The sequence below is a fragment of the Acinonyx jubatus genome, chromosome B2 (assembly GCF_027475565.1).
Source record: "Acinonyx jubatus isolate Ajub_Pintada_27869175 chromosome B2, VMU_Ajub_asm_v1.0, whole genome shotgun sequence".
NCBI classification, from domain to species: Eukaryota; Metazoa; Chordata; class Mammalia; order Carnivora; family Felidae; genus Acinonyx; species Acinonyx jubatus.
In genome coordinates, this window is record NC_069385.1 from 35,083,195 (window position 1) to 35,096,919 (window position 13,725).

A 13,725-nucleotide genomic window follows, 5' to 3' on the forward strand; every position below is an offset into this window, starting at 1 on the left:
GGGCAACGCCTGGTTTGGGGTACCTTGAGTTTATAAATATTACCCAGATAAAAGACTCCACATGAGGGAGTTGTGGTGACTGCCAAAAAGAGTGGAACCAAGTCATAGCCAGCCTGTGTTCTGTAAGAGGAGGGCCATCTTTTAGAGAGCAGCCTGGCACTTGTCACCCGTGACCTAAAAGGACCTCACCATGAGTGATTTTCTTGGCAGGCGAGTGACTGCATTAAAGAAAACAGGCACATGTAAAAATGGAAAGAAAGATTTTTTTTTCCTTCCTCACCTCGTGATTTGCTATTGTTTTCAGACAGAAAAGGGAGGACTGGATTTTGACAAATCCCTAGAACACATGTATGTCTTATTTTAAAATTGGCACTCCATAACTGTCCCATCATCTAGGGACAAAGTGACTCTAACGAGAAGCCCTAGGTTTCCCACTCATGTGGGACTACAGTGATTGAAAGAAAATCATGCCAACTATTTTTTAAAATCCTAAATTAGTTTACCGTAAGTCATGTCAAAGGTGCTTGACAGGGTTTCTGACACTGTAAAGCCATAAAATAGATTTCAAATTCTTAAATATATTCATGTGTCAGTTAAAACCAACAGAAGTAAAGTAAAATGTACCCACCGACAAAAATCAACACCTCTTCAGGAAAAATCTTAAGGAATAACGATATATTAGATTTGACTAGCTCTTTGCATTTTCAGAGTGCTTTTACAAACAATTTTATCACATTTTCACAAAATCTTATAAATGGGTTGCAGCAGGCATCATTTGTCTTGCCCAAGGTCATTGCTGGTATCCAGGAGACTTGAGCATCGGACCCAGGACTTCTTATTCCTAATCTGACATTCTCTTCTCCCTCTAACCAGACAGCATCATTCTACTGGTAAGAATTAAATATGTTGAAACTTTTGGTAATATATGTACTTGACATGATGCATCTAAATAAAACGGATTTCAGGGGCGCCTGGTGGCTCAGTCAGTTAAGGGTCCGAGTTCAGCCCAGGTCATGATCCCACGTTTCATGGGTTCAAGATCCGCACCAGGCTCTAGATGCTGACAGCTCAGCCTGGAGCCTGCTTCAGATTCTGTGTCTCCCCCTCTTTCTGCCCCTCCTCTGCTTGCACTCTGTCTCTCTGTCTCCCAAAAATAAATAAACATTAAACAATTTAAAATGAAACAGAACTCAATATTCTTTAAACAGTCTAAACTGAGGGCTCAATCCCTTACTGCTGTTATTACAGTTACAGCTATGGAGAAGAGGACTTTTGACAACAAAACTAAAATGAGAAGGAAAAAGGAATGCGTACAACAAAAACGCATATGAAATTTGTTTTGGCAATGGCAGCAAGCAACTTGACACTGATTTTGGCCAAAAAATGAAGCTAACTCTTCTGTGACAGAAAGAGGGAACTGTGAGATCATTGTTGCCTTTAAGTGATTCCAAGATTATGTCATTTAGCACTAGTTGGCTGGCTCTACACCAGCAGAGAGAGTGTTCTGCTTCCTGAATTATCCACTTCATGCCGCGGAAGACACAGGCAATCCAAGAACAGCGGGCATTTTCCACAAATAAGAGGAAGATGAGAAGCTACCCGTGGACTAGATAGTAAGGGTCTGCACATGGAAATAGTCTTTCTTTTCTTTTTTCTTTTCTTTTTAATGTTTCTTTCTTTATTTTGAGAGAGACAGCAAGCAGGCACAGGAGTTGCAGAGAGAGAGAATTCCAAGCAGGCTCCATGCTGTGAGCATGAAGTTCCACGCAGGGCTCGAACCCATGAACCATGAGATCATGACCTGAGCAGAAACCACGTTGCTGCTCAACTGACTGAGCCACCCAGGTGCCCCTGGAAATAGTCTTTCTTTATATATATATATATATATATATTATATTTTTTTTTTTTAATGTTTATTTATTTTTGAGAGAGAGAGAGAGACAGAGCATGAGGGGGGGAGGGAGAGAGAGAGAGAGGGAGACACAGAATCCGAAGCAGGCTCCAGGCTCTGAGCTGTCAGCACAGAGCCCGACGCAGAGCTCAAACATGTGAGCCATGAGTCCATGATCTGAGCCGAAGTCAGATGTTTAACCACTGAGCCAGCCGGGTGCCCTGAAATAGTCTTTCTTAATGGTTGGTTGAATAGATTCTTATATTTATAAGGATCCATTTATAAGTATGTAATATGTGTATGAATATGTGTATATGTATGAATATGTATGTGAATAGATGTGTTTGTGCTAGCATACGTGCATATGAACAGAAAGATACAATTGGCCTTGTTCCAAGAAGAATTTAATTCTACCTATCAAAATACATACATTAAGATAAAATGATGCAATAAAGGTTAAAGAGAAAAAAGCCACTTAAACATAAGATAAAATGAAGGGTGTATTCAGAACACAAAATTTGAACCGTAAGGTATGTTTATTTGAAAGTGGCAGTCAGCATACGGCTTTGAGCTTTCTTACAGCTGACGCAAGAGGGAACTGCATTGTCTCTCCGGTCTGTGATGTGATATGAAATAACCACTCCTTTTGCCACTGGCATGAAATCTCCATCATTATAAAATCAGGGCCACAAAATCAGGGCATGCTCTATGTTTGCATACACAATAGGGGAGCAGGACTCCCGCTAACGAACCGTAACCTGGAACATTCAGGTCAGGAAAGAGAAACCAGAAGACAAGATGTGTGTGTCAGTGAGGAAGCTACTGCGGAAAGGGCCATGAGAAGACCCCGTCACCACGGGCCATGGAGCAGAGCTTTGAGAGGAAGGGAGAAAAACAAAGGGAAAACTCATTTACTTCATGGGTGTGGTTTGGGCCACATGAAATTCTGAAGTGTCCTTGTAAGGTTTCCTCCTTTCAGGTCAATGATCTCTGTTTTTATTCTTAGGAGAACCATTAAGCAAACACATTTTTCTTTAATAACCTTCAAATAGTATGAAATCTTATTTAATGTCTACAACTGGATTTTGTAATTAGATTTTGGTTATTCTCTGTGTCTTTGGATGCAATTTTTTTCTTTAACTTGAGTTTCTCATGCAGCCAAATGAGAGACTACGTTCTACCTAGTAAAGCCTTTCGTACTGATAAAGTATGAGAGCAAGTTCTCTGTAAAGTGTCACATTAAGTTGTAGCTGCAATTTAATAACACCTTAGAAGTTTCTGCCAAAATATGTTGATTCGTTTCAATTTTAAGGTATTTAATTACTTGTTAATTAAACCTGCACTTTCTCAACACGTTGTAATCCTGAACATTTGCATTAGCATAACTGTCGCCAAACCCTAGAATCATTTATGATGAACATTTGCAGTTTGCCTAACATGAAGGTTTGTTAATTTTCTTCTCTTTCTTTTTTTTTCTTGCTTCTCTTCAATGTCTTTGTAATTGTTTTGATTTCTTTTTTTTTAAATGAAAAAATGAATTAATTGTTTCAGAGAGAGACAGAGAGCAAGCTGGGGGATGGTTGTAGAGACAGAGAGTGAGACCCAGAACCTGAGGCAGGCTCTAGGTTCCAAGCTGTTAGCACAGAACCTGATGTGGGGCTCGAACTCACGAACTGTGAGATCGTGACCTGAGCTGAAGTCAGATACTTAACCAACTGAGCCACCCAGGTGCCCCAGTAATTGTTTTGATTACAGAAGCACAGAGAGGTGAATCGGAATATATGGATTCTAACACTGGTTCTGCCACAAGCAAGCTGTAATGATCACGATCGAGGCCTTTTAATTTCTCTAGAGTTCAGTTCTTCCTTCTGGTATAAGGGACGAGTAAAATACATCATAACTGCTCATGTAGACATAAAACAATGTGTACAAAAGTGCTCTAGAACATTTAACACACTATAAAATTTCTACATAATGTTGCTAAATATTCCCTTAAATTTACCTCTTGTCTTGGAATATTTATAATTCTCTATTAACTATTAATTTTAACAGCCATAATTCAATATAGTCTTTTCAGTGAGCCCCAAAGTCAGTTCTAGAAGTGTTCCATTCTTTTAAAACTTTGAATTTTAGCATCCCTGATGCATACAAAGAAGTAGCGTTCAAAATGATATGAATTTTATGATATAAATGGTTTCAATAATATTATCTATTCAAACACATTCTAAGTGTTCAAAGGTAGGCATTCATGTGTCTCTTTCATATTATATTTAATTCATAAGCTACATGATGCCAGAAATTAATGAATATAAAACATTTGAAATATTTACACTTTTATTTGCTTCTCTAGAGATAAATTTTACTACCTAGTTACAATCTATAGCTAAAATATATACATCACCAAGATGAGAAGCCTGAGCAAAAGTGGACACTAAGTAGTTGATGAAGTTGATATATATGTATAATTTAAATATTATATGCTTGTCTGTATTCATATATCATAATAATTATACCAATCGATCTCTATCTCCCTACATATTTGATTTATTTAGCAATATTATCTAAGAAATTTGGAGCCAAAATGCTTGTGATCTATAAGATTTATGATCAAGGATTAAATAGATAAATCACCAAAGCAAAACTATCACCAAGCTTTATACTTCTAGATGAAGGTTGCAGCAACCTTTAGCTGAATTTTTTTTTTCTGAATAACCTGTGAGAATTTCAATCCCATCTTCTGGCTTATTTGTGATATTGAATTTATTCATCAGAGTTTTCAAGTCAGATTATAATAGTAATGACGTTTGAAAAATTTTTTTAAATGAAGAGTTTCCCTAACTGTCCCATTATTTAGTGATTTAAAAATAAAACATTTCAGGTTATTAGATTACAATGGATTTTTCTATTCATAATTGCACAGCTAAACTATGTTAATTTTCCAAGCTGTTTTAAATTTAAAAGTCTTTAATTTTTTTTTTTAATGTTTATTTTTGAGGGAGAGAATGGTAGAGTGTGAGCAGGAGAGGGGCAGAGAGAGTAGGAGACACAGAATCTCCAGTGCTGTCAGTGCGGGGCTCAAACCCATGGACTGCAAGATCATGACCTGAGCTGAAGTTGGACACTTAACCAACTGAGTCACCCAAGCACCCCTAAATTTAAGTCTTTATAACTCTAAACACAGAACTAGTATTTTTAAAGTAAGTGGACTATCACTCTCTCCTCTTTCTATTTATAAAAATTCTGTATTTAAAGCTAAAATTTACGACAGGTCTATTCTCAGTTCTACTTCTAATGATAAAATTATTATTTAATAATTTAATAATTATTTAAAGTAAGTAAAGGTATCTCAAAAATTGAAGGATCTTTAAATACTTGGTGTCGCTGATGTTACTGAGTTGTCTTTATTATTTTTTTAAGTCAAGATCTGCATAATTCTACCAAATTGGAATACACATACTTGAGGAAGTACCATCCTTGTAACGGGGACCCAATCCTTTTGTCACTGATGGATGGTGACACTGACTTTCTTTTTTCTTTCAATAACACAATTAGAACCTATTATTGAAATTAAAGTAGAAGTACAGTAAACAGAGAAGGATGGGCCATGAATGCCTCCTCTGCATTTATAGTAATGTTGGTCAGACTGGAGGATAAACCCATGTCCAATCAATGACATAATTCTCAAAATGTATTAGACTAAGATTCACACTATGCAACCAGTGGCAGCACTGCTGGATTGATAGGTTGGCTAACACCTATGACATTTTGCCTGAGAAGGGGTGCACATAAATGAGTGACCAAATATAATCCCTCCATTTTCCTCAGTGAAAGTGAATAATGAGCAGTGAGTTTCTAGTACATTGGATAGTCCAGGAGAATTTCATTCAGCCACAGTGAATGAGCAGGTCCTCTAACCCTTCACAAGTACACCAGTGAGCAAGGATCATGTTATATTACAGCCAACATAGGGAGGACTCACCATTGATTATGAAGGAATTTAATTTGTTCTCCTATATTTATTATTTTCCGGTAGATTTCCCTTTTGCCTTTTTCCGCTTCACTGACACTCTTTGGATGCCAAAGGATCTTTAGTTTTGTGTCCACCCAAGCTTGCACCCTAAACTCTGGAAAGGTTTTTATCACTAATATACATTAACCCAACTGGTCATTTAATTGTTTTTAATGTTATCACTAAAACTAAATGCAGTGTGATTTTTAAAGAAATCCTCAATGTACATTGCAGAGGATTGGAAAGTACACTGACTTTAAACTTAAAATTCCAACTCTGATACTTTGTTTTATTAAATGTTTGAGAGAGAGAGAGAGAGAGAGAGAGAGAGAGAGAGAGAGAGAGATTGGGAATGTGCACACGAGCAGCACAGAGGGAGAAAGAGAGAATCTTAAGCAGGCGCTCTGCACTGTCAGCACAGAGCATGACACAGGGCTTGATCCCAGGACCCTGGGATCATGACCTGAGCCAAAATCAAGAGTCAGATGCTTAACCAACTGAGCCACCCAGGAACCCCTGATACTTTCTTTAATATATGACTCTAAGCAAGTTATTTAATAATAATCAGTACTTGTCTTGGACATAGCATGTCAAATCATTATTTTAAATACTTAGTGTATTGTAATTTACAAAATTCTCACAATCCTATAAGAAAGTCCTATTATCACAACTAATGATGAAATAACTGAGACACAGAGAGTTTAAGTAATGTTGCCTGAGTCACACAGCTAGAAAATTTAGAACTTAGCATTTAAATCAAGGAAATGTAGTTCCAGAATTGGTTCCATAATGCTATTTTCCCACTTGGAGCATTTTTTCTTAATCTCTAAAATGGGACTAATATTTACTTTATTGGAATATGTAGTGCTATACCTAATTAGTCTGCTTTTATTAAATATTAATGCTTTCTCTTTTTTTATTCTAATGACTAAGGTGTAAAATTCTGAAGGAGGTGGACTGTTGGAGAGAAGGAAGAGGATTTCATGTGGGCTGAAAAGTAGAAATCACAATTCCAATGAGGATTTTAAACTTAATGACAGAATTATTCTCAATGTCTTTAGCTCATAGTATTCATTGACTCTAACAAAAGACTATTTTCATTAGCAGTGTGTTGGATAAGACCTCACTCAAAATATGACCAACTTGATAACACCTTTAGATTAAAAGACTACAGCTGACAGAATTTTTAAAAAATCACTAAAAATGTAAGCTCTTCAGGCATTATCACAACATTTAGAAATAGCTGGAAAGTACCTAATATAATGTGAACATTGTTAAGCACTAAACTTACCTTTAAGAAGTCTCCAAAAAAAATCCCTTTCACTTAAACTTGTAAACTCATTATTTACAATTTTTACTAGTACAAAAACATTGGTTTTGGCTCAGTGTAGTATGCCCCCATTAAAATAAAAAAAAAATTATGATTCAAGGTTTTGCTTAGGTATTTGCTTAAGGAGGGCCACTTGTACAGAATGAGCATTAGAGCAGCTGGAATAGAGTATTCCCCTAAAAGGGAAGGGGAAGAGGCAGAAAAAAATATATACTTTTCAAAGTCTTTTCCTGGGGCATCAGAGTGGCTCAGTTGGTAAAGTGTCTGACTCTTGATTTCAGCTCAGGTCATGATCTCAGGGTTCATGGGATGGAGCCCCGCCTCAGCCTCTACTCTGGGCCTGGAGCCTGCTTAGGATTCTCTCTCTCTCTTTCTCTCTGCCCCTCCCCAGCGCTCTCTCTCTCTCTCTCTCTCTCTCTCTCTCTCTGTCTCTCTCAAAATAAATAAACACGGAAAAAATGTAAAAAATAAAAATCTTCTCCAAGATTGCAAGGTTATTTTTCTAGATGAAAGTAGAACATTTTTATTTTTTAATTTTTATTTATTTTTTAAAGTTTATTTATTTATTTTTGAGAGACAGAGAAAACACATGTGTAAGCAAATTGAGGAGGGGCAGAGAAAGAGGGAGAGAATCCCAAGCAGGCTCTGCGCCCTCAGCATGGAGTCCAACATGGGCCTCAATCTCATGAACTGTAAGATGATGACCTGAGCTGAAATCAAGAGTCAGGCACTTAACCGACTGAACCACTCAGGTGTCCCATTAGAAAAAATTTTAAACATAAAGAATAAAAACTAGATGACTGGAAAAACTGAACCAAGTTTTCATTAAACTTTTAAAATATTTAGTTTATATAAAATAAAGTGCTTATTATCACCCATATTTCAATATTCATATAGTTTAAATATAGTTCTTACTGCTGTAACTATTTTAGAAAGATAAACTGATAGGGGCACCTGGGTGGCTCAGTGGGTTAAGCGCTGACTTCAGCCCAGGTCATGATCCTGCACTTTGTGGGTCAAGCCCCACGTCGGGCTCTGTGCTGACAGCTCAGAGCCTGGAGCCTGCTTCAGATTCTGTGTCTCCCTCTCTCTCTGCCCCTCCCCTGCTTGCACTATGTCTCTCTGTCTCGCCAAAATAAAATAAAACATTAAAAAACATATTAAAGAAGAAAGATAAACTGATATATATCATATATCATATGATAATATGATAAACTGTGTGATAACCAAAGGATAGGACGGGTGCTTAAAGATCAGCTAGACTGATCTCTTACTTTACCTTTTCTAGGAGTTTGTGACTTGCCCAAGATTCATAAATAAATAGTGTGAGACTGGGATCCAAATGAGCAATATTTGTGTTAGTGATCTTTTAAAAATATATGTATACATTATTTATTTATTTAAAGTAAACTCTATACCCAATGTGGGGCTTGAACTCACAAACCCAAGATCAAGAGTCACCTGCTCTCCCACTGAGCCAGCTAGGCACCCCAGTGTTATTGGCTTTTTTTATTACAGCATGAAGACATGCATGCATGTATGTGTGTGTACATCTGGGCATGTATATATATTTGTATAAAATATGTCTGTCCTTTATAGTTGCTTTAGACATTATATTTTAGTTCTATCTCGTACATTAAATCACAGGACTAGAACTCAGATATTAAAAATTCTGTAGAATAAATAGCCACAACTTTAAATATTTTATATCTAGAAAAACTGGTATTACCTTCCAGAGAAAGTCACTGCATTTATTTGTTACTTATTTACGTGTGGTAAGAGAAAGAAACATTTTATATCATAAATGCACTTGCGGAACTGGATGCCCAAATCATTAGAGGTAAGTTTTGTGACTCACTTATTGGATGGGATATTGAGTGGACAGGCGCAGGGCTGACAGTCTTCAGAGGTTCCTTTAGTAGGATCACCATAGAAACCAGGAAGACATTTATTGCAGTATGGGCCACCTGTGTGATCCTTACAGTTCTGAGGAAGAAACACACATCAGAGTTTATTATGTTGGTCTCAAGCATCAATATATTACCCAAAATTGTTCTACAGAGCTATTAGTCTATTCCCTGCCAGGAAGAATAATTTTCCACATTAAATGGTCAGTTTTACAGCTGGGAAATAGCATTGATAATTAATATGTAGCTTATGAACTACACGCCAGTCTCAGCATATGCATGCTTAACAAAAAACAACTGAAATTCATTATACCTTTTTTTCATTATATAAATCTTATTTCCTTTTTTCTTTACTTTTCGATGTTTTTCATAAGGAAATACATGTGATTATGCATGCATGTGTACATGTGCATAGTCACAGAGTCCTAATAGTATATATCTCATGGAAATCGTAGCTGCTTCTAGGTAAAAGTCCATTGCTCAGCTTAAAATTGGTGATTTAATGAGGATAGTGGCTACTCATATGAATGCTCTGGAACGATGATCCTCTTACCTCAGAGATTAATTTGGACCCCAGTGGCTCTGATGATTGGGACAATGCTCTAATGTATTACATCTGTGAGGGGCCTGCCTGGCTCATATTTAAACAATGAGAATATTTAAACATGTTTAAATGTATTCCGATATATAACGAAACCACAAGGTGCCTAACAATGTCTCCAACATTTTTTATTTTTAATGAAACTGCATTTTTCCTCAAAGTAGTAATGTTTGGTTATGTCCTCTTCAAAGATAAAAAACCAAAATAAAATAATTTGTATCTTGATTTCTTCATATTAAAGTACACTTATCAACTCAGACTGTGTTCACAAAAGATGAACAATTCAGTGAACCAAACACTGGGATTGTCTATAAATCTTTCAATAGCACAATTTGATAAATTTTAATGCTTTGGCATCATGTAAACCTAACTTCTTCAATAAAATATACCTAATTCCTTTTAAAAAACCATCCAGTATGGATTCATTATGACTGAAATACATTTTTATTTTTACAACTATATGAAATTCTATTTTTCTCATGTTGAAAAGAGTTCATCAGAGCTCAGGGGTGCAAAATCCTTATTTTTATGATCAGTAATTAAATATGTATAAGAAATCGCTAAAATATACACTCATTTTAAAGATAAAGTAAATATTTATCAAATCTGGTTGACTTTTGGAATGGCCAGCCTAACTTAATGAAAGGTTTGAAATATTATATCAGTGTGTGTATATATATATATATATATTTTTTAAACATTTATTTATTTTTGAGACAGAGAGAGAGAGGGAGACACAGAAGCTGAAACACCCTCCAGGCGCTGAGCTGTCAGCACAGAGCCCGATACAGGGCTCGAACTCACGGACTGTGAGATCATGACTTGAGCCGAATTCAGCCTCTTAACCAACTGATCCACCCAGGCGCCCCTATATCAGTATATTTTTAAAGAAGCTCATTTTAATTACATGTAGTAAATTGATTTAATAGAAACGCAAATAAATATATGGTTTTATTTTATTTCTTTTAAATTTTTAAATGCTTATTTATTTAATTAAACAATTTTAATCTTTATTTTTGAGAGAGAGAGAGAGAGAAAGAGATACAGATTGCGAGCGGGGGAGGGGCAGAGAGAGAGGGAGACCTAGAATCCGAAGCAGGCTCCAGGCTCTGAGCTGTCATCACAGAGCCCCACGCAGGCTCGAACTCACAAACCGCGAGATCATGACCTGAGCCAAAGTCAGACGCTGAACCGACTGAGCCACCCAGGGCCCCATAAATACATGGTTTTAAACAAAACCTGTTAAATACCTTGGAGAGAGGAATAGATTCTTTATTGAATAGAAGATATGAAATTAAAACCAATCATTTAACAGTCTGCATTTCTCACATTCTATAAAATGAGAAGTTCAAGCCTATGAATTATGAAGTTTTCAAGCTCTGAAATCCCATGGCAGTCTCATCAACTACAAGCGAATAGATAATTCTTCAGTTAATCTCGCGATACTTGAAAATAGGTTTTTCTCCAAGGTACTTTAAATTGTCTCTCAAATGCATTTAGCAAGCCTTTCCAAAGAGAGCACAGAGACTACCTTTACTATTAACAGTTGTGCAAACAACAGCATATTAAGATGGAATGTATAAAGCATGGATCATGAAGGAAGGCTTCCCTCTTTGATTTCGTCTTCATACTAATTCCTTTCAAGTCCTCAAATTTAACTAAGGTTGGCTGTTACTAAAAACTTACATTGTTTTTGCAATATTCTTTGCATATTGTCATATTGACATGATCAAATCATATCTTTCAAAGACTTAGGGGTTTTGAAAATAAGATCAGAAAATTGATCATCTTAACCACGTTTAAAATGGTATTTCTAAAACTCCACTGGGAATCTTGCATAACCTAGACATGCTGTTTTTCCTTGACTTCTGATCTAAAAGAAAAAGAACATATAGAAGTTGCTTACTTTTACTAATGTCGTATTTCATTTTGTGGAAATCACAACATTAATCTAACACTCAAGTGTTTTTGCAACTGAAACTATAAAACAGCATGAAGCAACAACACAGTGGAAATCAGAACTGAAAACATGAGAGGTGCACTCTGACAGGCTGGTTATTTTTACAGGTGTCCTGCTATAAAGTGATTTCCGAATGTCCATTCATAGCACATTGGACAATAACAGTGAGGAAGGTCAAGGATACAATCTTTCCATGTGGCTTTAAATGTTTCCTGGGTTACTTCAAATGTACTTTGAGTTAAGATGACCTTTTTATATAGACCCACACTATAAAAGAGGTCTGGATTTTGATCTGCTATCAAAAATATATTTCAAGTAATTTCTTTCTTGTTAAAAAAATTTTAAATGTTTATTTACTTTTGAGAGAGAGAGAGAGAGAGAGAGAGAGAGACAGTGAGAGTGGGGGGAGGGGCAGAGAGAGAGGGAGACAGAGAGAGACAGAATCTGAAGCAGGCTCCAGGCTCTGAGCTGTCAGCACAGAGCCTGATGTGGGGTTGGAAGTCGCAAACTGTGAGATCACGACCTGAGCTGAAGTTGGACGCTTAACCAACTGAGCCACCCAGGCACCCCATTTCAGTTAATTTCTAATCATATTTCAAACCAAGCTCACTGAAAAGCAGTTTATCTGTAAATTTCATAAATTCTCTGTGTAATGCTAGCGGAAAAAGCATACATAATTGATAAAGAAGATAAAATGTGGGTTAAGTAAACCTTAAAAATGTCCTTAATGTGTAACATTTAAATATTTTTCTCTTCATGGATCAAATCAGAACCAATATGCTCAAAATGGGATATTAGCACTTAGTTATCAATATCATTTCAGATAAAAGGCATCTGAATGTCTCCAGAAAATATCTTACATGATCCAGTATTAACCAGCTATAATGGAAAATACAGAAAACACCAGATTCTGTTTCTATTGACACGATCTCTATTGTTTCCCTAAGACTCCTTCTGTTATTTAAAGGTGGATTCCTGTTTTTCTGTCCATAAAACAGAGTCAATAAACTAGGTTTCATCAGTAGAAGTTCTCAGATAATCACTGTTTCCTCCCTTCTTCCTCCCCAAATTATGCTGAAAAGATTTTATTCTAAAAATAGGGCTCTCATTCTTATGTCACACAACCAAATGGACCAACAGCATTATCTGATTTAATCATAATGAATTTAACATGAAATATTACTATTAGAAACATTATAAATCTGGTATTATGATATATTTATTTTGTCTTTTCAGGTTTAAAGAAAGCAACTCCATATCAGCTTTGCGCTGAATAGTTCCTAGAGCATGTTAGCAAAGTGTTTAAAGGTAACTCAATATTTTTCCCAAGGTACATTTTAAATGACTCATGGTATAATTAAAATGAAAATCGCTTAGTCTTTCTATTCATAAAAATGCCATTGGAAAAATCTACAGATCCACAAATTAAGGCTATCGTGCTTTATACTGCAATGCAATTAAACAAATCTTATACAGAGAAAACAGAAAGAGCATCAATAAACCTAAATGCCAAATTACATTGAGACAAAGCCCTGAATTTTCATTTTGGGTTTGTCCCAGAAGCTTTTAAGTGGAAGAAAAGGGGAGAAACATTGAGCAAGAGGAAGAAAGAACATTAAGAAATAAAGATAGCAGAGTCTGCCTTAAATTCTACAGGGAAATGAGAATATGATATCCTCCTAAATTGGCACTGTTTCAAATTGTGTTTCTTCAGGACTAATGAAATGAGAAGTGTTGTTTCAAGCTTCATGCCATGTCAGAGAATATCAAACTAACATGCCCTTGAGTTCATCAGGATGGTCTATGTGGTGTATATTCTCCAATCTAGAGGCTTCTTAGCAGGTAGAAAGTGCTGGCCTTTGCAGAGAGCTTTTCTTCTCCTTCAAAGTTTGACTTTCCTTGTAGCTGGAAGAAGCAGCTTTGATGAATATGTGGTGCATATATTTATTATTTTTAATCTACATATGACATTTATTTTTAAAAAGTTTATTTACTTTGAAAGGGATAAAGAGAGAGCTGGGGAGGGG

General features: G+C 36.1%; 1 protein-coding gene across 2 annotated transcripts in view; it reads right to left on the bottom strand.

The window, feature by feature from the left end:
* Nucleotides 1-13,725, bottom strand: part of LAMA2 (laminin subunit alpha 2) — a 606,210-nt gene that overhangs the window by 246,217 nt on the left and 346,268 nt on the right. For both annotated transcript variants that reach the window (XM_053222255.1, XM_053222254.1), the window contains exon 18: nt 9,089-9,216. In XM_053222255.1, coding sequence (XP_053078230.1) covers nt 9,089-9,216 — 128 coding nt within the window. The remainder of the gene's footprint in view (nt 1-9,088; nt 9,217-13,725) is intronic.